The 26676-nt window shown below is 40.8% G+C and overlaps 1 protein-coding gene across 2 annotated transcripts in view; it reads right to left on the bottom strand.

The window, feature by feature from the left end:
* Positions 1-26676, bottom strand: part of F8 (coagulation factor VIII) — a gene marked incomplete at its 5' end in the record, with an annotated part of 109520 nt that overhangs the window by 36451 nt on the left and 46393 nt on the right. For both annotated transcript variants that reach the window (XM_082716592.1, XM_082716593.1), the window contains 4 exons: positions 5862-8925; positions 13005-13214; positions 23688-23838; positions 25992-26206. In XM_082716592.1, coding sequence (XP_082572718.1) covers positions 5862-8925; positions 13005-13214; positions 23688-23838; positions 25992-26206 — 3640 coding nt within the window. The remainder of the gene's footprint in view (positions 1-5861; positions 8926-13004; positions 13215-23687; positions 23839-25991; positions 26207-26676) is intronic.

The raw sequence follows: 26676 nt of genomic DNA, 5'->3' as shown, positions 1-26676 counted from the left end.
GGCCTGCTTCTCCCTCTCCCACTCCCCCTGCTTGTGCTCTCTCTTGCTATCTCTTTTTCTCTCTGTCAAATAAAATCTTTTTAAAAATCTGCTGGAACTGTGAACTAAAATTATATAACAAAGTACATAAAACCAAAGTGCTTTTGGTATAAAAATGCAACCACTATCCAGATCAAGAACATTACCAGCAACACAGAAGGCTCATGGCCTGTGCCTTTCCAATGACATTCTTCCTAACCCTAACCCCCGTTGTGATATTTATGATGGTTATCTCTTTGCTTTTCTTTATAATTTTACCACTATGTATATATACTTCCCTAAAGAACACAGTTGAGTTTTGTCCATTTTGGCAAACCATGTTGTATACGTTCTTTTGTTTCTGGTTATGTGATATAGTTTGTATTTTGTTGTGCAAATATACCAAAATTATGAACATTCACTTCTAATTTTTGCTGCTTACACGTAGTCCTGCTCCTGCTATGAATCTTTTCTCCCCCAGCTGTGAACCTTCTTATACACATCTTCTGGTGAATGCATGCATGCATTTCTGCAGGGCACATATCTAAGAGTCGAGCTGCTGAGCATTTGTATGTTCTGCAGTGTTCCCACCAAGCAGGGGGTCCGATGAGGGTCTCGATCCCAGGACCCTGGGATCATGACCTAAGCCCAAAGCAGACACCCAACCGACTGAGCCACCCAGGTGCCCCAGCAGTCTTTTACTATTAAGTTTAATAGCCAATCGAGATTGTTCCGAGATAGTTTTTCCACCACTGATTAAGACTGAGGTCACTGTTATTAGGGACTACATTCATTTAACTTTTTGAGCAGACTTGGTGACCTTACTAGCCACAGAAGTCTTTGAGACACCCACAGCAATGGTCTGTCTCATTTTGTGAAGAGCGAAATGGCCCAGAGGAGGATATCCAAAGAAGCACCCAGTACATATGCACTTGACAGGAACTGGAATTCAGGGTCATCTTCCAACTTCTTCCCAGGACACTGATCAATCTTCTTCAGCTCAGCAAACTTGCATTGTGAGGTGTGTAACAATCCAGCACGCATGCATAGACAGCAATTATTAGGCCCAGACAGTTCAGGGTAATCACCAGCTACTTTCACCGGCGGGTCATTTTTGCTGTCACCAGCCATACTGCTACAACAAACGTCTTTAACAGATACATTCCTTTTTTAAAAATTTTTAAATCTTCTTTTTTAAAAGATTTTATTTATGTATTTGACAGACAGATCACAAGCAGGCAGAGAGGCAGGCAGAGAGAGAGAGAGGAGGAAGCAGGCTCCCTGCTGAGCAGAGAGCCCGATGTGGGGCTCAATCCCAGGACCCTGGGACCATGACCCGAGCCGAAGGCAGAGGCTTTAACCCACTGAGCCATGCAGGTGCCCCAACAGATACATTCTTTATTTTAAGATTTTATTTTTAAGTAATATCTATACTCAATGTGGGGCTTGAATCCACAACCTCAAGATCAAGAGTCACCTGTTCCACTGACTGAGCCAGCCAGGCACCTCTGACAGATACATTCTTAATATCAAAGCCCACACTGTTCCCAGGAAAAGCTTAACTCAAAGCTTCATGGTGCATTTCAACAGACTTCAGTTGTAACACGGACCGGACTGGAGCAAAGCTTTGAGGACACACCTCCACTCGGCTCACAGGGAGAGTACCAGTACCACCAAGTTTGTGCACGTCCTCGTGGGGCAGACAAAAGGCCTTGTCAGTTGGATGATCTGCTGACAGGAGGCCATCTAGAGTTTCAAGCAGTTCCACTGGCATAGCCATCTATTTATTTATATTATTTAATTAACATCTAATGTATTATTTTTTCAGGGGTACAGGTCTGGGATTCACCAGTCTTACAAAGCTATCTTTGTGGGCGATGTCTCATTTCTTGTTAGGATTTGGCTCCAGCATTTTGTCATCACTCCAGCCAGAAACTGGCACAAATGCTACTGTGCTGGGGTGTAGCCAAATTTCTTAATATATGTGCTGGCTTCCTTAACATATTCCTTGTGTCTCTTCTGGCAGCAGGTGGCTCAGTGGAATCCATTTTGTAAACCATTAGCTGTTTCACACCCAGTGTGTCAGCCAGAAGGGTCATGCTCATGGGTCTGCCCATTTTTGGAGATGCCTGTTTCAAGTTCACCAAGAGCAGCAATAATCAGGACATCACAGTCAGCCTGAGATGTGCCTGTACTCACATTATTGATGAATGCTCTGTGTTTTGGGACATCAATGATACTCACATAATACTTGCTGTTCTCCAGTTTCTAAGGGGAGATACCAAAAACCACCACACTCACTTTTGGCCGTTTGTCTGACACCCTGGCATACTTGAAGGAGCTCTTTACCATCTCAGCAGCCTCCTTTTCAATGGTTCTTAGGTCGATCCCACCACATTTATAGATCAGATGGCCAGGAGTGGAGGATTGGCCCAAATTTATGTGCCAAATGATGATAGTGTTGATATCTCCAATTAAGAGGTGGTTTTCCGTTCTAAAATAGGGTGGTTTTCATGACACCTGTGTTTTCACCTGTGTTTTTTATATCTTAGAACTCATAAAACATTTTGCCAGTTTATACAAACAATATTTTTATTTATATTTACCCATATATTTACCCTTTCTTTACTTTTTTAGTCCTTCTTGCCTTTCACCTCTTTCATTCAGTATTATTTTTCCTACACCATTAGAATAGTTTTGGTGGGTTTTTGCTAGGGTGAAGTTTCTGTTTCTGTTTGTTGGAAAATGTTCTATTTTGCCTTGATTTTTTATTCATATTTTTGATGGGCAGTTATTGCATTTCAGTGTCTTCTAGATATCATTCCTGTTTTCTATGTTTAATTAGCACTACTGAAAAATCACCTTTCTGTATCTTGTTTAAGTGTATGCTGTCTCTTTTCTTTGCCTGCTTTTAAGACTTTTGGGTTTTCTGAAGTTTCACTTTGATGAAACATGCCTAGGTGTTGATTTTTTTAGTTCATCCTATTTGGGATTTGTTGAGCTTCCTCAATCTGTGCATTGATGACTTTTAAAAATTTTTAATATTTAGTTTCTTCTTTAATCACTTTCCTTTCCTTCTGATATTTCAATTAAAAAGAAGTAAATCCTTCACACTCTATCCTTTAAGTCTCCTCTGGTTATCTGTTGCTGTATCACAAACTACTTTAAAACTTTAGTGTCTTAAAACAACCACCATTTTATGATACTTGTCAATTCTGCTAAGTCAGAATTCCAGCAGTGCTTGGCTGGGTCAGTTGACATCCAGGCTGGTCTGGAGGGTCCAAAATGGCTTCACTCATGTGCCTGATACCATGGTGGAGAATAATGGAAACCTGGACTTGCTGAGACTCATGACCATAAGGCCTACATGTGACATTTCCAGCATGACAGCACCAGAGTAATTAGATTTCTTACACAGGACATCCCAGGAGAACTAGATGTAAGCTACATGGTATTTTCTGAACCAGCATCACTTCCACCACATCTATAGGTCACAAATTTCTGTTATATTCTTTTGGTCACAAATGAGTCCTAATGCCAGACCAGACCAAGAGGAGGGGGATTACATTTTACCTCTTGAATGGGAGAATGTCAAGGTCATATTGTACAAGAGCACATAGGACAGAACATATTGGCACACACACTTGTGGAAAATACAGTTGGCCATAGTCTTTTATTATCTCTTTTATATTTTCCATTAAAAAAAATCTCTGCATGTTGCATTCCATACTACTTCATTTTACTTACCTACTAGTTCACCAATTCTTTCTACATGATGTATAAGTGTTTTAATAACTGTCTTAACTGGTCTCCCTGCCTCTATTCTTGCCCATGGAACTTGTGTTACCATTTAGTTGGTACTCTCTGGAGCTCAGACATACATAAAAGACCTGCTCTTGCTTCCCTACAACAGTAAGATATCAGAGGATGAGACACAAAGTACACAGGCCTACAGAGAGGTATACATTTGTTGCATCTGAGGAAGAGCAATGAAGCCAGTGTGGCTGGAACATGGTGAGCAGGAAATAATGGTATGAGATGAGGTCAGAGGTTTCAGAGGGTCAAATCTCTGAAACTTGAAGGCCATGGTGAGGGCTTTGGAATTTACTAAGGGGGAGATGGAAATCCCCTAGGACGTTTGGAGCAGAGAATGAGAATCAGAATTACAATTTGAAAATGTGTTTTAGCTGCTATGCTGGAGGCTGCAAGTCTAGTTCAATAATTTGCATGAGAGTTGAGGATGGTTTAGACTGGATTGGTAGCCACTGAAATGGGGAGAAGTAGCTAGACTCTTTTCCACATATTCTTTCTTTAAACCACTCGAAAAAGTCTTTTATTTCCATTATTCCATAAAAACTACATATTCAAGGTCACTGTTGGTCTTTACATTACTAATTCTCAGTATTTGATAGTTGATGACTCCATCCTTGATGTGTGTGCTCGGCTAGTCTCTCTGACACCAATTTTCCTTCATTTTTCTACTAACCTCACTGCCAATACTTCTCTGTCAGCTTCACTGGTTCTTCATGTCCCTGACCTTTAAATGTTAGAGTGCTCTCGGTATCAGTTCTTTAAACTCTCCTACTTTTTGTTTACACTCATTCTCATGATGGTCTATTCTTATGCAGATAAAATCCAGTTGTATATCTCCATCTCAGATACCTTCCTTGAACTTGAGATTCACATATAAACTCCCTACCTTACCAGGTACAAAATTAGTCTCTTAATTTCTGTCCCTTCCAAAAACCTGCTGTTTGTCTAGCCTTTTCTATGGCAGTCAATGACCATTCCTTCTTTTTAGTTCCTCAGACTCCAAACACTGAAGTTATTCCTAATTCATCTTTTTCTCTCACAACCACACCTCTCCATCAAATAATTCAATTGGTTTCATTTAAAAAACAACAACAACAACAACAACAATCAGAATTTGACTATGAACTGAGTATTGGGTAAGATGAACATGAACTGTAATGGAAAGCTGGAGATGGTTGACTAGGAAACTGGAGAGGTCAGCCTTCGGTGCATAGTGCAGGATATGGTTACAGATGTCAATAAACGTGTTGGAAGTCTGGAGGTTCACTGCACAAGCATTAGCTATGAATGAGAAGGGCTGTTGGAGAATGGATAAAAGGGGCTGGAGATTTAAGGAAAAAGTAGAAAATGCAAGACAGGGGTCCAGGACAGTGGGAAAGTCAGCAGACTAGGGCAGCACTCTATAGTTGCTATGCAGAAAGAAGGGCCCATTTGAGGTAGAAAGTGTTCTTTTTCATTCCTTAGATTTGTTCCATTCACAGGGCCTTTGCATTTCCTATTCTCTCTGCCTAGAAACATCTCTCAGAGCTCCATCAGCTATCCTCTTATCATCATTTAGGTCCCAGCATCCTCAACCTCTTCACCTCACACTTCACTTCTTCCTCTTGCCTCTCTCAGAACCTTTTCACAAGACCAAGACTATTCCTCCATCTCATAAGGTTGACTTTCTACCTGCTCCCCACTGATGATTCCTGACCCTGATTCCTATACCTTTTTGTAAGCCTCTTTTCTCCTCCATCTCACTAGAGTAAGAGTTTCATACCTTCTGGATGTGCTATCCTCTAACTCTTATTGTGGGTATCATCATCTAACCATCTCTTTACTCCTTGGCTTCCTCTAGACTTTGCTACCTGGATCTCAGGGTTCTCCCTTCCTTTATAAGCAATCTTTGGAGTCTCATTCCTGCAGATAATCTGTGCCTTTTTCATTATTTCAGCACCTGGGAAAGTCAAATGTTGCAATAGCAGGCTAGAGGAATAATCAATGCACCCATACCTGTTTCTTAGTAGATTATGGGGAGATCTACTCACCCATAATCCCAGAGACGCTCCACCGCAGCAATGAAATAGTGTCGTGTTCTCTTCTGAAAGCTGCGGAGGCCCTGATTTTCATCTTCGCCATAGATGTCAAAATCTTCTCTCTTCATTTCAATCGAGAAGGTGTCATCATACTCAAATTTGTCTTCCTCTGGCTGAGGAGTACTAATGGGTATTTCCCTTTGATGGCGTTTTGAGACTGGTGGGTTTTGAGAGCACAACCTTCTAGTTCCTCCTTGCTGTGCCCAGGTGGCTTCTCTTTGGGGCTTATCTTGTCCTTCATTTATTTCTGCTTTTGAATGATTATTTTCACAAGGGCCCAGGGACAAAATGGTGTCCTTTCTCCTAAACGCTGTGTTTTTCTGTGACTTCTTTTGGGATGTCCACTCTTCTCTTGGTATCTGGGTAGCAGAGTGGTCCTCCCAAGCAAGGGGACCCAGCAGCTGGGAGGGAATCTTCTCAGAGCTTTCTGTTGATTCCAGAAAGGGCGCTTTTCCAGTTCTGTTTGTTTTATTCAGTTTAACAGGTCTCTGGGTTTTCTGAAGAAAGATCTTTTCCATGAGATCCAGGTGGCCAGGAGAATCATTGCTGGTTTTTGTAGCCAAAGAGTCTTGATGAACATGAATTTTAGGAAGTAATTCAACTTTGCCAGATGTTTTATACAAGTCTGGTTTTAAGAGAACAGGGCTTTCAAGTTTCTTGTATGTGGGTTGGTTTACGGCACTTTTCCCCATGGAGCTGAACTTCCCTTGACCTCTAATCCTTTCTAAGGTTAGGAAGGCTAAAGAAAGGTTATTTCTTCTGGCTTCTTGTAAGAAATGACTGCTTTCTTGGACCCCAGAACTCCTCTCCCTAAAGGTATAATTATAGGCTGATGCTGGAAGATGAGAGGAGTTGTCTTGGGATGAGATCTTGGTCAGATCTGTATGTCTAATTGATGGAAATGCTGATACTCTTGCAAAAGGTAACGCAGAGTCATTCATTTGCATGAGGCCATGATTTCTCATAGAACAATCTGATAGGAGGGACTGAGTGATGGCTCTTTTTTCTTTCTCATTGTACTCTATCTGTGTGAGGGTGCCTTGGGTCAAATAGGTCATGTTTTTGGACCACTGTGTTGAGGTGTCATTCAAAGTTACCCTCCTTTCAAACTTTATTTTTTCTAGTGAGAGTTTGGGTTGTTTCAAAGCCCGCTTACCACGATGAGTAATAAGATGCTGACCTGGATTAGGAGAAATCCTTGTAGGGCTTGGAAACCTCTCTACCATTTGATTTGTTTGATTTCCCAGACCTTCCAAGTTTGCTTCTTCCCTTATTTTTGAGAAATTGTCCATGTGACTCCCTTCTCTATGTGCAGAGTCATTTAATGACCTGGTGTCTTGAAGTTCTGGAGTGTGTGGCTGCTCATGTGAACCTTCTACATTTTGCTTTGTGTTTAGTGAGAAAAGGTTTTTCAGGAAATTCTTAGTGCCAATCACTGTATATACCTGAGGCAATGCCACATTCTCTTGGGTTAATTTTTCCTTTCTTTCTATCTCTTCCTGAGATTTCTTTTCTTGATTGTATGTATCATTTTCTTGGACATTAGCCAAGTTAGTAAAAAATATGCTCTTGTTCTTTGGAAAAATCATCTCTTTGAGTCCAGTGTCCTTTGTAAATTCATCCTCTCCTATTACCACCTTCTCCTCTGACAATAAATTATGATCTTTCACAGATTCTTCTGATCCTAAAGATGTTAACTGCTTTGGACTGGGCCTTTGCTCAGAGCTTAGGGAGTTCTTGCCATGGGTCTCTTTTATCCAATTTGCTGAATCTGGCAAGAATGGTATCTTGAAGAATGATAGATCTGGATTTTCCATACCTAGTGGCATAGAGCCCTCTTGTTTTTGGTGGGCCATTTCCACATTTTTTGATGCAGTAGTTTTGTTTGACACATGATTTAGCCCCAAAGCTGTAATATTTCTCTCCATAAATGTTTCATTATGAACCAAAGAAATCACTTTTTGAAACTCAGTATTACTTTCTAATATAGTGTCTTGCCAGACTGATGTACTGTTCTCAATAAATAGTGTTGAGACATCAACATGAGTCTTTCCGTTAGTTGTTGAGTTAATTGATGTCTTGTTCATCTTTACCAAGGAGATATTAACTTTGAATAAAGCATTATCTTTGACTAATGAAGCAGGTCCATGAACTCTTTCTTCTTTAAATAACCTATTACTCTCCATTGATAATACATTTTCCCCCAGTGAACTTTCTTGACTATTCATTAAAGCTGCTTCTAACAACCTGGAATCGTTATCTCCTTCACTCAAGCCCAAAGGTACACTGGACTGAATAAGGTGAGATGAATTTACAATGGTGCCTAAATGACTATTAAAGTGAACTGACATATTTGGAGGTTCTAAGGAACTTGTCTTTTCAGTACCTGCTGCCAACTTCTCTGATGAAATTGTTGGTGAAGTCATTAGAGTGTCTGATGAACTAGAAATTTTTAAATCAAGTTTATTCACCTCTACTGTTGCAGGTGTCTCCAAATTCGCATTTAATCTTAACTGCAGTTCTGGCTTAGGAGTCAATACTTGGTCCCCACTGTGATGGAGCTCTGGTCTCAGACTTGCCACTTCAGATGCGCCCTTGTTTCCTTCTCTTGCTCCAAGTAAATGATCCTCAGCTTCATGTGTGGCTTCCTGGAAATCAGGTAAGAATAAATGTGGAGAAGGGTTCTGTCCCAACAGCATTAACAGATCACTAGAGGAGACACTTTGTGCTTTAAGTAGCTGCATTCTTTCTGCAGACTGAGGCTCCATCTTCCCTATGTCATTTTCTGGGCTTGTGGTGGCTTTGAATTGCTTCTGCTTAGTGTTAGGGTGCCTTGAATTCTGGGAGAAGCTTCTGGGTCCAATGATGTTGTTTTCATTCAGCAAGGAAGTTGGAATATCTTCATATGTGTCCTCATAATAATCACCAGTGTTCCCGTTACAACTAGAAACCTTCAGTAAGGCTGTCATGCCTCTGTTTCGAAAGTCTGAATTGTGGCACCCCAGAACCCACAGACCTGGAGATGAGGAAGAACAAGACTCTGGTTATTTACAACCCAGATCCCAAGCAAGTTATGTATTAGTTGTTCTCTTCTATTCCCAGATAATGAAAAAATACTAGTCAGTACCATTGTATTACAGGTCATCAAGTTAAATCCCTGGCACATAAACAGTCCAACAATGGTAGTGAAAGTGGTTTTTACACTGCCACTATTGTGGTATATCTGTCTGTAATCACAAGAAAGGTCTGTGATTAAAAGTTAATAGATATCAGGATAAAAATGGAGAAATGTAATTAGCACACACAATAGTGGAGAGTCTTTTAAAGATTTTATTTATTTATTTGAGAGAAAGAGGCAGTGAGAGAGGGAACACAGGCAGGAGGAGTGGGAGAGAGAAGCAGGCTTCCTGATGAGCAGGGAGCCTGATTCAGGGCTCAATTCCAGGACCCTGAGACCATGACCTGAGCCAAAGGCAGATGTGTAACTGACCGAGCCACCCATGGGCCCCCAATAGTGGAGAGTCTTAAGAGTCACATAGAAATCTTTTTTAAAAGACTTATTTTTTTATTTTAGAGAGAGAGAAAGTGGTCATGTGAACTGGAGGCAGAAGCAGAGGAGGAGGGAGAGGGAAGGGGAAGGAATCTCAAGGAGGATGCATGGGTCTAGGAGGTCAGATTCTAAGTAAAATAAATACATTGTATGATAAAACTCTTGGGAACAAAAAGAGAGTAACTAAAGGGAAAACATAATAAGAACCGTAAAACAAGTAGAAGTTTCTATAAAACAAGTCATAAAAATAAGAAATGAAATCTTATTTGATTCCATAGTGAATGCAAGTTTTGTGGATTGGGAGCCTAATTTCATAACATTTAAAGGATATTTTTGATGGTGTAAAACAATGTTAGGTCACAGGACACAAGAATAGAAATTCAAGGGGCTACATGTACCCTGATCTTCACAGCAGTATTATCAACAGTAGCTAAACGATGGACAGAGCCCACATGTCCACTGACTGACAAATGGATAAAGAAGACGGGGTGTATATATAATGTACTATGACTCAGCCGTCAAAAAGAATGAAATCTTGCCATTCACAATGACGTGGATGGAGCTACAGTGCATTATGGATAATTGCAAAAAACTCATTATTGAGTTCATTTCCTCTGGCTACATAGTCAGACACAGGATTGCTGGATCATTCTATTTTTAATTTGTGAGGAACCTCATATTGTCTTCCAGAGCGGCTGCACTAGTTTACATTCCATCAATGATGCATCAGCATTCCCTTTCCTCTACATCTTCACCAGCATTTGTTATCTCTTGTTTTTTTTTTTTAATAGGAATCCTAACAGATGTGAGGCGTATCTCATTTTGGTTTTGATTTAGATTTACATTTCTTTATAATGAGTGATGTTGAACACCTTTTCATATACCTATTGGCTATCTGTATGTCTTCTTGGGAAAAATTTAATGGTATCCCTTAGGTTCACAGATCCTTTTTCTGAGTTATTTCACTTTCTTCTGTTTGATTAAGTCAGAGGAAGAAAAATACCATATGATTTCACTCATCATTGTATTTTTTAGCTCCAGAATTTCTTAAATGATTTCTCTTTTTTGAGCTTATTTCATTAATGTACTATTTTCCTAGTTTTATTGAATCGCCTGCTTGTGTTCTCTTGTATCTTGCTGAGCTTCCTTTAAAGAGTAAGTCTGAGTTCCTTCACAGGCAACTTGTAGATTTCCATGTCTTTGGGATCAGTTGTTGGAAAGTTACTGTGTTCCTCTGGTCGCATCAGTCTCTCTTGCGGCCCTGCACTGATGTCTGCACATCTGAGGGAGCAATCACCTCCTCCAGTCCGAATGGACTGACTTGATTGGGAATGACTTTCACTTGTGGGTGGCTCGGTATGTGCTGTCTGGGGTTCAGCAGCTCCAGGTTCAGGGAGGGCACAGCAGCATCATTTCTATGCAGCTCTGTCAGCTGAGGTCAGTGTTGGTGAAAAATGGAGGGGCGGGGGGTCCTTGGTGGCCAGAGCTGTGTCTGGTAGTAGTGGTCGTTAGAGCGGTTGGACTCCCAGGTGATGGAGGCTGCTGGGGTCCTCTTGTCCTTTTCACCCGTCCTGGAGCCAGGAACATCCTGGAGCCGGGTCTAGCATGTGAGTGTTCTGGGGCAGAGGGGTGTGGGCAGTAGCGGCAGTGCTGGGTTTCAGGGTGCAGACACGCAGAGTGGCAATGGTGTCTGCTGTGCTGGTAGCAGTGGCCAAAGCTCAGGCAGGCACAGATCATCCATCCCTAGGCCCTGGTGGGTGGGGTGACCTGGTGGCTTGGTGCTTGGGCCCCAGGGATGATGGGGAACTGTAGGGGTGCCTCAGGCCCTGAGAAGCAGGGCGACATTAGCCACTCAAGTCCTGAGGCTGGCGGGTGCTAATTCTCAATTAGATAACAGTAATAGTTGTAAAACACGGCGAATATGCTACAAGCTACTGAATTGTGTACTTTCAAATGGTAAAAATGGTGAATTTTACCTCCAAAAAATAAACAAAAGGGATCAGACTTGACCACATTGAACATAGGAGATCTTCTCTAGGGGCTGCAGCTTCAGCTTTGTAATTAGTGATGCTCTATTAAAATTTTTTCCTCAAGACACATAAATCAGAGTTTTAATTTGTCTTTAGAATTTAAGTGATCACCAAAATAATCTAGAAGCTTTTCAAAATGTTGATATTTACAATATTTTCCCTGTTTATACACTCATACACATACAGACATTTTCTCTTTGATCTAGATTTTGACAATTACAACATAATATACATACTGCTTCATAATCTTTCATAATCTTTTTGTACTTGGTTCATTCATTAGTGGGAAAAATATTTATTAAACACCTATTATAGGCCAGGAACTAGAAACTTCAGAGATATGGTGATGAATAAGATAAATGAGGTCTCTGTTCTCAGAGAGTTTGCAAATCAGATATAAAACAGATAACAAAGACATACACATGAATATAGAAGCTACTTTCAGAGATGTTTTTGGAGTTCTGTCAGGTTCTTCTTAACTCTTCTTTACTCACTTCCCACACTACTTGAAGTAAGATAACTTTCTGGGTATGTTTGTATATGAGATTGGCTTTTATTGTTTAGAAACTCTCCCATGACAGTTTATCTCCAGAAAAGCCTTCCGTGCAAGAGAGTGACTAGAACATGCAGTAGTTTCGTGAGCTATCCTCTGCAGATGACAGAGGTGGGAGCGACCTGGGTGTGGAGTGGGCTGGCACTTGTTGATCAATGGTAGTAAGGAAGCAACAATCTGTGTTGGATTTCGGCCAGGCCACTGTTCCTCCTGATCACAGGGCTGGTGCTTTGACGGGCCTTGCACTGCTTATGAAGGGAGAGGGAAGATGGAAACTGCCAGTCACATTTGTCCTGATGGGTTTCCAGCAGTGTGAGGGCATGTGTACGAAGAGATGGCACTGAACTCCCAAAGTCTTCTGTGGTATTTATTCAATGTTCACAAAGCACATACTTAGTTCTACATGTTAACTGCGTCATGATCTCAGGGTTCTGGGATCGAGCCCCACATCAGGCTCTCTGCTCGGTGGGGAGCCTGCTTCCCCCCCAACCCCTGCCTGCCTCTCTGTCTGCTTGCGATCTGTCTGTCAAATAAATAAGTTAAAAAATCTTTAAAAAAAAAGTATACTCACCACTATAGGTTAATAAACACACTTATAATTTAGCCTAATGGTAAGTAAAAGGACTTTTTAGAGGAAAAAGTTAAATACCTGACAAAGTATTATCATGAAAATGCTTTGCAATACTAAGATCACTTGGACCATTCAGTATTTGCACACATATGAGCATACGCATGACTAGTGAAGTGATCACAGCTGTTAGTAAAAGAATAATATCAATAACTCTTGGTTTCAGCTCAGGCCCTGATCTCAGGGTCCTGGGACCAAGCCCTACGTTGGGCTCTGCGTTCCGTGCAGAATCTGCTTAGGACTCCTTTTCCTTCTCTGCCCCTCCCCGCTGCTAGCTCTCTATTTCTCAAATAAATATGTAAAAACTTTAAAAAGAATAATATAAATAACTAACCTGGGTTTTCCATAGACATGAAGACAGTTTCTCCTGAGAATGGGAATAGGGTAAGTGTGTCTTCATAGACCATTTTGTGTTTGAAGGTATATCCAGAGAAGAAGACAGACAGGAAGTCAGTCTGTGCTCCAACACTTAGAATGTACCAGTATGCCACCTCATGCAAACAAACTGACAGCTGCAAATTGTCAAAAACATAGCCATTGATGCCTGCAGAAGAAAGAGGGGACAAGAGGTTTTAGCAGTATCCAGATTTACTACTTGAAGCTGTCATGAGAGGATTAGAAATAACTACATGTTATGCCCATTACCTGATTCCCAAGAAGACATAGCATTATGCTTTCAAAAAAAACTAGATTATTAATACTTGATCAGGTCCCAAACCAAAGTGAGAGGAATCATAGACCTTGACTCTTCATAAACTAGAGGGAAGAAATCCTAGGAAACATGGCATTGATTGATTTATACAACTGGAATGTCGGCTGCCAATTAGATAAATGTTAAATTTTCTCAATTTCATAACTCCAATTTGGTTTTGTAAGGGAATATCTGCACTCATAAGATATGGACAATGAAGTACTAAGAGATAAAAGCACAACCTGTTCTCAATTAGAAAATAAGTAATAAAAGTAAGTATATAGAGAAAAGAGAATGATAAAACAAATATAGAAAAATATTAAAAATTAGTGAATCTGGGTAAAGGGTAAAGGGAGCTCACTATCCTATTCTTGCAGAACTTCTGAAAGTTTGAAGCTATTTCTAAATAAAAAGGAAAACAAAAGTAACTTTGACTTCAGTCTATAAAAGGAATTGTTTCTGAAAGCCTCTACCCTACATCTATCCATTCATCTATTCAATAAACATTTCTCTATTTTGTAGAGCGGTGGTCCACAAATCAAGTAAGCAATGCTCTAACTCTAGCTTAGTGCAACTAACTGCGAATCAAATTTTCTTGCCTTACAAAGCACTACAAGATATTATAAATCTATTGTAATTAAATCTGTGGTAGTATGCAGGTATAGATGAGTATACCAATCAGAATACAGAATCCAGAAAACGATATAGATAAATATGGGAATTTAATATATGATGGTAAAGGCAGCATTTCAAACAGGCAGCAAAAGAGAATGAGCTACTGGTAAATGCTAATGGAAAAGATGGTAATTCATATGGAACCACAAAAGACCTCTAACAGCCAAAGCATCCGGAGAAAGAACAAAGCTGTAGTAATCACAGACATGGCATGAAAACAGACACATAGACTAAAGGAACAGAATCCAGAGCCCGGAAATAAATCCTTAAACACATAGTCAACTAATATTTGATGATGTAGTCGAGAATGCTCAGTGGGGGAGGGCCTGGATGGCTCAGTGGGTTAAGCATCTGCCTTTGGCTCAGGTCATGATCCCAGGGGCTGCTCTGCCGGGATTTTGTTTCTCCCTTTCTTGCCCCCACCTCATGCTCTCTGTCTCTCAAATAAATAAATAAATAAATAAAATCTTAAAAAATGTTTAGAATAAGTTTTGTATCAACATGGATAGGACTGGAGGAGATTATGCTGAGTGAAATCAGTCAAGCACAGAGAGTCAATTATCATATGGTTTCACTTATTTGTGGAGCATAACAAATAGCATGGAGGACATGGGGAGTTAGAGAGGAGAAGGGAGTTGGGGGAAATTGGAAGGGGAGGTGAACCATGAGAGACTATGGACTCTGAAAAACAATCTGAGGGGTTTGAAGGGGCGGGGGGTGGGAGGAGGTTGGGGGAACCAGGTGGTGGGTATTGGAGAGGGCACGGATTGCATGGAGCACTGGGTGTGGAGCTTAAACAGTGAATTCTGTTACACTGAAAAGAAATTAAATGAAAAGAAAGAAAGAAAGAAAGAAAGAAAGAAAGAAAGAAAGAAAGAAGATACTCAGTGAGGAAAGGGTAGTGTCTTCAATAAATGGAGTTGGGAAAACTGGATAACCACATGGAGAAGAATGAAATTGAACCCTTATATTATACCACAAACAAAATTAATTGAAATGGATTAAAGACTTAAACATAAGGCCTGAAACTGTAAAATGCCTAGAAAACATAGGGGAAAAGCTCCCTGACATTGGTTCTGGCAATGATATTTTTTTTAATATGACACCAAAAGCACAAGCAACACAGGAAAAATTAATAAGTGGGGTCATAGCAAACTAAAAAGCTTCTGCACAGGAAAAAGAAACAATCAACAGAATGCAAAGGAACCTAAGGCATAGGAGAAAATACCTGCACATCATTTATCCGATAAGGGGTTAATATCCAAAATATATAAAGAACTCTTACAACTCAACAACCACAGATCTGGTTTTGAAAAAGGGCGGAGGAACTGAATAGAATTTTCTCCAAAGAAAACATATAATTGCTCAAGAGGTACATGAAAAGGTTAGGGTTAGGGAAATAAATCAGATAAAGAAAGTCAAATACTATAGGATTCCACGTATATGTGGGATCTAAAAAAGCGAACTCAGAGAACCAGAGAGTATAACGGGTGGTTACCAGGGGCGGGGGATAGGAGAAATGGGTAGATGTTGGTTAAAGGATACAAACTTGTAGTGAGAAGATGAATAAATTCTTGGGATCTAATGTATAGCATGGTGATTATGGTTAATAATATCGTATTACACAGATGAAAGTTGCTAAGAGAGTAGATCTGAAATTTATCACTAGAAAAAAGAGATGGTAATGATGTGACATAGTGAAAGTGTCCGCTAACACTATGGTGGTAATCATTTTGCAAAATATGTGTATCAAATCAACAACTTAAACCTACACAATGTTATGTGTCGACTCTATTTCCATAATTCTGGACCATACAAAACCAATAACAACAACAGACTTGGTGTGAATGGCAATATTTCAAGAACAATCATCTTCAAAATGAAATAGAAAAGTTCAGAAAAAATAGGAAACACAAAATAAGATCAGACCATACATGCCATGCAGATGTGCTAAATGCCCCTCTTGAGAGAGAGATGGTCAAATGGATTTTAAAAAACAAAAAATCTCTTCTTCTCTAGACTCATACTGCCATACTCTTTTTTGATATAATTTACATAATTTTGTTCTTTAAAAAAAAAAAGATTTTATTTATTCTTGCGAGACAGAGAGATGGTGGGGGGCAAGGGGGGCAAGGAGCAGGGAACTTGATGTGACCTGAGCCGAAGGCAGACAGGCATCTGAACCACCAGGCGCCCCATAATTTTGTTCTAGAAACAATGTGGGAGTAAAGTGCTACAGATGTGATTAGAAATACTGAGGAAAGACCCCTAATCCAGAGTAATCAGAACATACCACTCTGTGTTGAAACCATATCACTCTCTACAGAGACATATATATGTACCTATGGTTTCCCTTTTGTGGTCATTGTTTATTTTACAAAAATGAGATCATATTACATACACTTTTTCTGCACCTACAATACATTATTCAATAATACTTCACAGAAATTGCTTTAAGTAGCTGCTCTAATTAATTCTTTTTTAAAGAGGATTTTATTTATTTATTTATTTATTTGACACAGAGAGAGAGAGAGTGCACACACAAGCAGGGGGAACAGCAGAGGGAGAGGGAGAGGCAGGTAGGAATGTTGGATCAAAAGTATATATAGGGGGCGCCTGGGTGGCTCAGTTGGTTAAGCAACCCCCTTCTGCTCAGGTCACGGTCCCGGAGTCCCCGGATCGAGTCCCGCATCGGGCTCCCAGCTCCACGGGGAGTCGGCTTCTCCCTCTGACCTTCCCGCCGCTCATGCTCTCTCTCACTGTCTCTCTCTCAAATAAATAAATAAAAATCTTTAAAAATAAAAAAAGTATATATAGGTTTGCTGGGGGCACCTGGGTGGCTGAGTTGGTTAAGCCACTACCTTTGGCTCAGGTCGTGATCCTGGAGTTCTGCAATCAAGTCCTGCAGTGGGCTCCTGGCTCTGCTTCTCCCTCTGACCTTCTCTCCTCTCGGTCTCTTTCTCACACTTTCTCTCTCAAATAAATAAAATCTTTTTTAAAAAGTATATATATTTAATTCTAAAAATTTACATAGCAGGGGTACCTGGCCGGCTTCCTTGGAGAAGCATGTGACTTGATCTCAGGGCTGTGAGTTCAAGCCCCATGTTGGGTGTAGACATTACTTTAAAAAATAAAAATAGAAGTTTAAGAAGTAAAATTGATTCTTATTTGGTGCACAGTTTTATGAGCTTTAGCACATATGTCAATGTGTGTAACCACAAGCACAGTCAGGATACAGGACATCTCATTCGATATAGAAAACTCCTGTGATAGCCAGTGTTCTAGTCTCCATGCCTATACATTGCCTTCCCCAGAATGCCTTGTAAATGAAATAATACAGTATGTCACCTTTTGAGACTGGAAGCTAAAGGTAAAGGTGGGAAAGGATAGGTTTCCTTTTTTCCTTTCTCCCTCATTGTATTTTCCCCAAGGGATAAAAATGGCATGGACCTCAAAACTTACCCAAATAAATCCCCCCAAAACTGCGTTTCCAAAAAGTTATGGTTTCTTAATTCCTCATAGAAAGGGGGAGGGTGGGGTGCCTGGGTGACTCAGTCAGTTAAGCATCTGCCTTCAGTTCAGGTCATGATATCCAGGTCCTGGGATCGAGCCCCACGTCGGACTTGCTGCTCAGTAGGGAGTCTGCTTCTTTCTCTCTCTCTCTCTCTGCCCCCTGCCCTTCGACATTGCTCATTTGCTCACTCTCTTTCAAATAAATAAAATCTTGAAAGAGAAAGAGGGGAAGGAACTTGTGGGAAGGAAGTCCCTGGTTTGGGGGGAGACTCCCCTAGTTTGGTGGGACACCCCCCATGTCAAATGGCTGGCCCAAATGGAAGAAGCTTGGGGCTAGAGCATTCAAAACCTCCTCACACCCAGTTTTATCGAAACCAAAAAATTTCTCCCCCACCTCACAAAACACAAACACATGCATACGTATATGTATTTGTTCTTTCTTACAAAGCAAATAAAAATTCGAAGGCATTAAGCTTTAAAGTGAATCTAGAACAAGGGAATGTGAAGTTCCCTCCTGCTCCTCTCTTACTGTGGGGTTAACTGGTACAAGTCCAGCAGAGGAACCTGCCCCAAGGGGATGGCAGAGGAAAAGGACACAAAGGAGCAAAGGATGGGGATGTCCCCCAAGCCGACCAGCAGCCAAGCAGCAGACATGGGCATGATGCCAGTGAGGACACATTACTTGGAATTTTCCAGGTGGGATGGGAAGTAGGTAAGAGGCATTCTCGTGTAGTCTTCAGCCAATTTCAAGTCAAGTCAGGACAAGGAAAACAGGGGGATGAGTGCAGTGTGTGGAAAGGAGAGACTGGATCTTCTGGGGCCCTGTGGTCAGAAGGAGCGCTGCTTACTCAGCTCCTGGACAAAGAGTTCAAGGACTTCCTCATCACTGGAGCTGGGTGCAGAGGGCCGAACCTCAGAAGTGGCAAATGAAGAAGAGGACCTCACCCTTGGCAACAAGCATATGCTGCTCTCACAGGGTCTGCCTACAGTTTCACTTGGGGCTGGGACTCGAGCCTCCAGCTCGTCCCAGCTGGTCACTTCATCCTTGAGGCACTTCTCCCCTCCAGGCAGTGCTCCAAGGGCAGGCTGCATGACCACGGGTGAGTGCTTCTGGGGTACCCCCGGCTCAAGGCTCAAGTTGTCTGTTTCCAAGTTTTACCAATGATGGATAGAGCGTCCATAAACCTTCCCAGGCAGGTTTTTGTGTGGACATAAGTTTTCATTTTTCTCGGGAAAATATCCAGGAGTGGTCCTGCCGGATCGTATGCTAAGTATATGTTTAACTGTCTCCCACCAGCACTGGGAAGGCTCCTACTGCATATTTAATTTAGATGTTTTATCTCAGCTATTAAAATAGGCATGGAAGGACATCTCACTGAGGCTTTTTAAGCCAGGTGTGGAACCCAGTGTGGGGCTTGAACTCACAACCTTGAGATTAAGACCCGAGTGGAGATCAAGAGTCAGATGCTTAACTGACTGAGCCACCCAGGTGTCCCCTCAAGCAATTCCTTATGTTTAGTGTCCTTTCAGTACTTCTTTGCCTTACATATGTCTTCTTTGGGTGTCTGTTCAAATCTTTTGCCCATTTTTAGTTTTTTTTTTTTTTTTTTTAACTGCTGAGCCTGAGCATTCAGATACGAGATTTGCAAATATTTTCTACTCATCTGGGACTTTTCATTCTCTTTAACTTTTTATTCTCTTTATCTTTTGTACAGTAAGTTTTAAATTTTGATGAAATTCAATTTATCAATATTTTCTTTCTATGGATTTTGATTTTGATGTCATTAATCAGAAGTCTTCTAGTTCTAGGTCATGATTTTACATTGTACACTTAGATCTATGATCCATTTTCAGTTAATCTTTGCTAAGGTGTGAGATTTAGGTCAAGGTTCATTTTTTTTTTCATATGGATGACCAATTATTTTAAAACTATTTGTTGAAAAGGCTATCCTTTCTCCACTGAATTGTGTTTCCATCTTTGCCAAAAACGAAGCAGCCATGTACGTGTGGGTCTATCGCTACACTATTCTGTGTCCTTGATCTTTGTCAATATAATGCTATCTTGATTGCTGTAGCTTTATAGACAGTCTTAAAATCAGGTAGTATGAGTCCTCCAACTTAATTTTTCTTTTTCAAAATTGTTTTGGCTTATTCTAGTTTCTCTGCCTTTCCATATAAATCTTATAATATGCTTTTCTCTATCAAATTTTACTAAGATTTTACTTGCTGAGATTTTACTAAGAATTGCATTAAATTTATAGCTGACCTTCACTCTACTTCTTCAATCTGTGATCATTGTATCTCTCCACATTATGTCTTAAATTTTCTTGCAACAATGCTTTACAATTTTTCGTGTGCAAATATTGTACATTTTGTTAGATTTATGCCTATTTTAGCTATTACAATTGGTATTTTCATAATTGTGTTTCCAATAGCTTGTTGTTGGAGTATAGAAATATGACGGACTTTTGTATGTTCATCTTGTATTCTGCAATGAAGCTAAACTCACTTATTAGTTCTACGAGTTTTCTTGTCGAGTTCTTGAGATTTTCTATGCAATAAACATGTCATATTTGGTTTCATTTCCTCACTTTAGTATGAATGCTTTTTAAAACTTTCTAGCTTCCTTCCCCAATTTACCTGCTGGCAACTACTTTTCAGGGTTCTCAGATAGCTATTTCATGTGTTCTGTTAGAAATTTTTAGGCATTCGGTGGGATAGACAGGGTAACAAGTGCTTATTCGATTTTAACCAGAACTAGAACTTCAAAAGACATATTATTTTTAATTTTAATGGTTTCAATCATACTGGTTTCAAAATGCTGTACTAGTTATCCAGTAGCATGGTACTGTAGTGAGATTGAACATTTTTGAAAAGATTTATATCGTTATTTTAGGGGTGGGAAGAAGGGGCAGACTGTGCACTGAGCCCAGGCTCCACACCTAACACAGAGCCCGATGCAGAGCTTCATCTCATGACCCTGAGATCATGACCTGAGCTGAAATCAAGACTTGGATGCTCAGCTGAGACTGAGACACCCAGGTGCCCCTACGACTGGTGTTTATATATATATATATATATATATATATATATATATGAATTTGTGGAGGGGAAGCAAGATGGCAGAAGAGCAGGGAATCTCATTTCATCTGGTCCCTTTAATTTAGCTAGGTAACTATCAAATCATTCTGAACACCTATGAATTGAATCTGAGATATAAGAAAAGAACGGCTGGAATTCTACCAATAAAAACCCGACCAGTTTTTGCAAGGTAGGGGTTGTGGAGAAGTGAATCTGAGCCAACATACCGAAAAATAAACCACGGGGCAGGAGGGAGCCTCCATCAGCCAGCTACCGGAAAGTGATCCAGCAGTGGACTGCAAAATCAGAACCTTTAGAGGTCTGCTCCAGTGAGGGACTTCCCTGCCTGAAAGGCACTCAGGTGGTAAAGTGGGGCAGAATCCTAGGTGGGACTGTGTGGTCTCAGGATCCCAGTGGTCACAGAAAGAACAGGGTTGCCTGAGCTGGCAGAGTTCCCAAGCATTGCAGCAGGCAACCAGTTACGGCCAATGCTTGGGTTGCCATAAACTATGAACCACTGCAGGATCCGGCCATTGGCCTCTGTGTGCAGGACTTGCAAAGGGCAGAAACCCTGCCACCCCCTGCCTTTCCCTGGGAGGGTGTGTGCAGGTGCACACTGCAGGAATCTGTAGACTTTGGCACACAGAAGTGAAGACTGCTTATTCCTGAGGGTTTACTGATGAGAGGGGACCACGATTTTTCAGGTCTGGGGCTGGAGATCAGGAAGCGGCCATTTTTACATTTATCCTCTAAAGAGGCACAGAAAGCCTTCAGGGAACAAAAGCCACAAAAAGCAATCTGGAGCAGCTCACACTGAGCGCTGACAAGGGTAGTGCAACTCCGCCCAGGCAAGGACATCAGAGAATCAGCACAACAGGCCCCTCCCCTAGAAGACCAGCTGGAACAACAGGCAACACCAAGTTCACAGATCACACAGGACTGCAAAACTCCAGTGCCAGGGGAGAACAGTACACAGAATTTGAGGTTTATTCTCATTATACCTTTATCTTTCAGTTTAAAATTTTCCATTGTTTTTTCTTATACTATTGGTGGGAATACAAGCTGGTGCAGCCACTCTGGAAAACAGTACAGAGGTTCCTCAGAAAGTTGAAAATAGAGCTACTCAGCCATCACAAAACGAACTCTTGCCATTTGCACCGATACAGATGGAACTAGAGGGTATTACGCTGAGTGAAATGAGTCAAGCAGAGAAAGACAACTATCATATGGCTTCGCTCATATGTGGACTATAAGAAGTAAGAAGCAGTGCAAACCATAGGGGAAGGGAGGGAAAACTGAACTGGAACTCATTAGAGAGGGAGACAAACCATAAGAGACTCTTAATCACAGGAAAGAAACAGGGTTGGTGGAAGGGAGTGGGGAGAGGGAGAGGTAATGATGAAGGAGGGTGCGGGACGTCATGAACACTGGGTATTATATGGGTTGCTGAGCACTATGTCTGAAACCAGTGAGGTACTCTATGGTGGCCAATTGAATTTAAACTTAAGTAAAGCATATGAAATTTATACCCAGACATGTACATGCACAGAGGAAAGACCACGTGAGGACACAGGAAGTGGCTATCTATAAGCCAACGAAAGAGACCTCAGAGGAGACCAATCCTGCTGAATCTTGATCTCAGACTTTTAGCTTCCAGAACTGTGAGGAAGTAAATCTCTGCTGTTGAAGCCACCCATTGTTTGGTACTATGTTATGGCAGGCCTAGCAGACTAAGACTACGTGTGTGTGTGTGTGTGTGTGTGTGTGTGTGTGTGTGTTTATGATTATATAATCATGTAGAAAATTTTAACATGGGTTAACACTGGACATGAAAAGGTTAGTGGAAGGTGTAACATGGAAGGAAACAGAGAGATAAAAGGGAGGAGGCAGCCAAGTAGACACAAAAAAAATCATGTTGTACACCTTAAATATATACAATTTTTATTTGTCAGTAAAGCTGGGGAAAAGGTGTGTTTTTTTTAATGTACAGTGTGTTGATTAATTTGACTTGAGTTGCTATAGTTGGCAATTGGTTTATATGTGTAAAATTGCATTCCCTTTGTATTTTATGTGTAACTTACCAATTGAGTGCATTTAAAAGCATTTTTATTTTTAAAAAAGATTTTATTTATTTATCTGACAAACAGAGATCACAAGTAGGCAGAGAGGCAGGCAGAGAGAGAGGAGGAAGCAGGCTCCCCACTGAGTAGAGAGCTCGATGTGGTGCTCGATCCCAGGACCCTGGGATCATGACCTGAGCCGAAGGCAGAGGCTTTAATCTACTGAGCCACCCAGGAGTCCCTTAAAAGCATTTTAAAAAAGATTTTAGTTGAACACCCAATAAGCAGTTCAAACTTACAACTGTGAGTTTAAGAGTTGCACATTCTACCAACTGAGCCAGCTAGGAACCCCGAGTGCATTTTATATCAGGGATGGACTATGCGTATTTGGGTAAATGAAAGTTGTGTCTCATTTTATTTACCCTTTGAAATGCCTTCTAAAAGAAAGAAATATATGTAGTATATGATTATATTTAAGCCTTTAAATAAAACTGTACACATTCATATATATCAATTTTTATTTATTTTATTTTTAAAAAATGATTTTATTTATTTATTTGACAGAGAGAGAGAGGGAACACAAGCAGGGGGCGTGGGAGAGGGAGAAGCAGGTGCCTGGCTGAGCAGGGAGCCCGATGCGGGGCTTGATCCCAGGAGCCTGGGATCATGACCCAAGCCGAAGGCAGACACCCAATGACTGAGCCACCCAGGTGCCCCTAATTTTTAAAAGATTTATTTATTTGAGAGAGAGTGAGAGAGAGAGCTTGTGTACAGGGAAGGGGCAGAGGCAGAGGGAGAGAGAATCTCAAGCACAGTCCCTGCTGAGCACGGAGTCGGACACAGGACCCGATCCCGTGACCTAACTGGAAACCAAGAGTCAGATGCTTAACTGACTTCGCCACGCAGGAGTCCCCAGGTAACAGTTTTTAAGGAAATAGGACTGTCGCACAGCATGTGAGTTAATGCGTCACCTGCACTCGAGCTCGGCTTTACTTACTGTGCATGATGTTAGAGACCTGGAAGTCTGGGTCACGGTGCAGTGCAGCGTCTGTGCTGGGGAGGAAACGCTGCATATTCTCTCTGAGGTACCAGCTCCGATTCTCATCAAATACAGAAAACAGGATGACATTTCTCTTGTCTGACATCATCTGTTAATTACACATATTGAAAGAAAGAAATGCTATCAGTATTGTTGCCTAAGAATTAGTAGTCTGCGTGGAAACGATTAATAAATACTGAATAAATACTGAATCCCTCAGTTCGGTTCCTATTTCCCCGTCGCGCCACTGTTACACACATAACGGGGCAGGGTGTAGGCGTGGCTGCTACCAGCAGTGACTAACTGTTTAGAGCAAACGTGGCCTCAGGGCGAGAGGGTGACTGGACCCACTAAACCTAGTTTCTTCTGGATCCAAGGCCATATGCTGGCGGATTTTCTGGTACACTCTGTAGCCTTATTCCCTCCATGTTCAGATTACAGGACTTTCATTCTTTAAAGACCCAAGTGATTACTCAGTATTTTTCTTGAACAAGTTAGTCAAGTCAAGTAAGATTAATGCCTTTCCTAAACTTCGATCTAGCAAGAGCCCTTCCTATCTATAGCTTTCTATCCTATAGCTTCCAATCTATAAAAAATTAAAAACAGAAAACAGAAATCAAATAACAAGTTAAGATGGGCCATGAAATGTTAACTAACACTAATATCTAAAGTTTTCTGTTAAAAAAGTTTAAAGTTCTTTTTAAAAGAGAAGTTTATGCATGAACCAAAGTTATGAATTAGTTACTTGCTAATTGATTCTGTTAAGACGTAATGTATAAGCTTCACTAATATGCATAAATTTCAGTTTGCATAATCTGGCACTACAGAAACCAAAATGTTGAAGAGAGGACATTAAAAAATATAGAGTTACATTTCAGTCCTCTTCCAAAAAATTGGTGGAAAAACTATAATTAGGAAAAATTTGTCAGGAAAGGTACTTTCCCAAGTTTATGCTTTTTGGGTTTGCATGCGACAGGTTTTAAAATTCACATGCTTTACTCTCTAACCCAAGGAAATGTTCTCAGACTAGTAAAGATCCTATGTAATAAATAACCAAACTGACATGTGGTCCAGCCTCAGCAATACAGCCATGAGTCATTCTGATCTAAGCAATGAGCTTCTGCAAAGCAGTAGGCTTCTTCCTTTTTTAAAAAAAGATTTTGTTTTTTTGTTTTGATGGGGGAATGGCAGAGAGAGAAGGAGACAGAGAGTCCTAGCAGACTCTGCATGAAGCACAGAGCCTGACATGGGGATTGATCTCACAACCCTGAAATCATGACCTGAACCAAAGTCAAGAGTTGGATGCTTAACCAACTGTGCCACCCAGGCTTTCCTTATGCAGAGAATTTAGCTTTCTTTTCTCAAAGCAGCATAAGTGGTCTAAATTCTTTAAACATTTCTGAAATATTTTATATCTTTCCCTGTATTTTTCTCAACGAATCCTTATTGAATTCCCACTACATGCCAAGCACTGTGCTGGATGCTGCAGATATGTTCATTCTGAGGTGTCTCTGAGTCACCCATCATGAGACATCAAGGGAGAAGTCTAGACTCTGACACAGATGCATGGGTCATCTAAAAATGAGTAGTAGTTCAGCATGTAAAAACAAGCAAGATCAGTTACAGAAAGTGGAATTTTAAATTTTTTAAGTTTTAGTTATAATATAAGTAATTGCTACATCCAATGAGGGGCTTGAACTCATGACCCCAAGATCAAGAGTCACATGATCCTCCAACTGATCCAGCCAGGCACCCCAGAAAGTGAAATTTTAGACTGTAAATGAGTATTATAGAAATATAATAGGACAGCCTCCCCTTTCTAAATTTTTTTTTAATTTTTTTAATTTTTTTTATTTTTTTTAAGATTTTTAATTTATTTGTCAGAGACAGAGGGAGAGAGAGCGAGCGAGCACAGGCAGAGGGAGAAGCAGGCTCTCTGCCGAGCAAGGAGCCTGATGTGGGACTCAATCCCAGGACCCTGGGATCATGACCTGAGCCGAAGGCAGCCGCTTAACCAACTGAGCCACCCAGGCGTCCCCCAGCCTCCCCTTTCTATCCAGCAGGCAAGTTTATTAAACCTAACTAAATTCAGAAACAGCTGTGAGAAACCCAGTTTGTTTCTTTTATTGGCCAATACTGCAGACTACTAAATTTTCTGCAGACCACAGGGGGGCATTACACTGAGAAAGTATAGGAAATAGCTGGAAGTTCATATGCGTCATCAGTCCATCAAACCCAGAACTTGGTAAGACAAGAACCCACCTGGTTTCCTCTTTGATCTACAGATTCTTTGTAGCAGATGAGGAGAGGGCCAATGAGTCCTGAAGCTAGATCTCTCTCCAGATTAATGAAGCTTGAGTAATATCGGGTCAGGCACCGAGGATCCGATTTCGTTGGCCCATCTTCTACAGTCACTGTCCATTTATACTTGAATATCTCTCCTGGCAGAATTGGCATATCTTTCAAATGTTTCACACCTACCCACGCCCAAACCACAAAACACCATGATTCGAGTGTAACAAGCCACATATTGGTAAATTAGATAAATTGGTAGATTAGAGTGTAACAAGCCACATATTGGTAAATTAAATTGGTAGATTAGAGTGTAACAAGCCACATATTGCTAAGTCGTGTTGTTATTTCAAGGGATTTACAAATTTATATGTACATGTGAGGCTTCTCAATAAATTGAAACTAAATTTGCACCTATTATAAGTTGAATATTCCCACTTTGTTTTGCAGTTAAAGTGTGTCGAGGACTTCAAGTTGTATTACAAAGCTGTAGTGATCAAAACAGTATGGTTCCAGCATAAAAACAGATACATAAATCAATGGAACAGAATGGAGAGCCCAGAAATGAACCCTCATCTCTATGGTCAGCTAATCTTCGACAAAGCAGGAATATGCAATGGGAAAAAGACAGTCCCTTCAACAAACAGTGTTGAGA

The sequence above is a fragment of the Mustela nivalis genome (assembly GCF_964662115.1).
Source record: "Mustela nivalis genome assembly, chromosome: X".
Taxonomy (NCBI): Eukaryota; Metazoa; Chordata; class Mammalia; order Carnivora; family Mustelidae; genus Mustela; species Mustela nivalis.
This window is presented reverse-complemented; position numbering and strand designations above follow the sequence as displayed.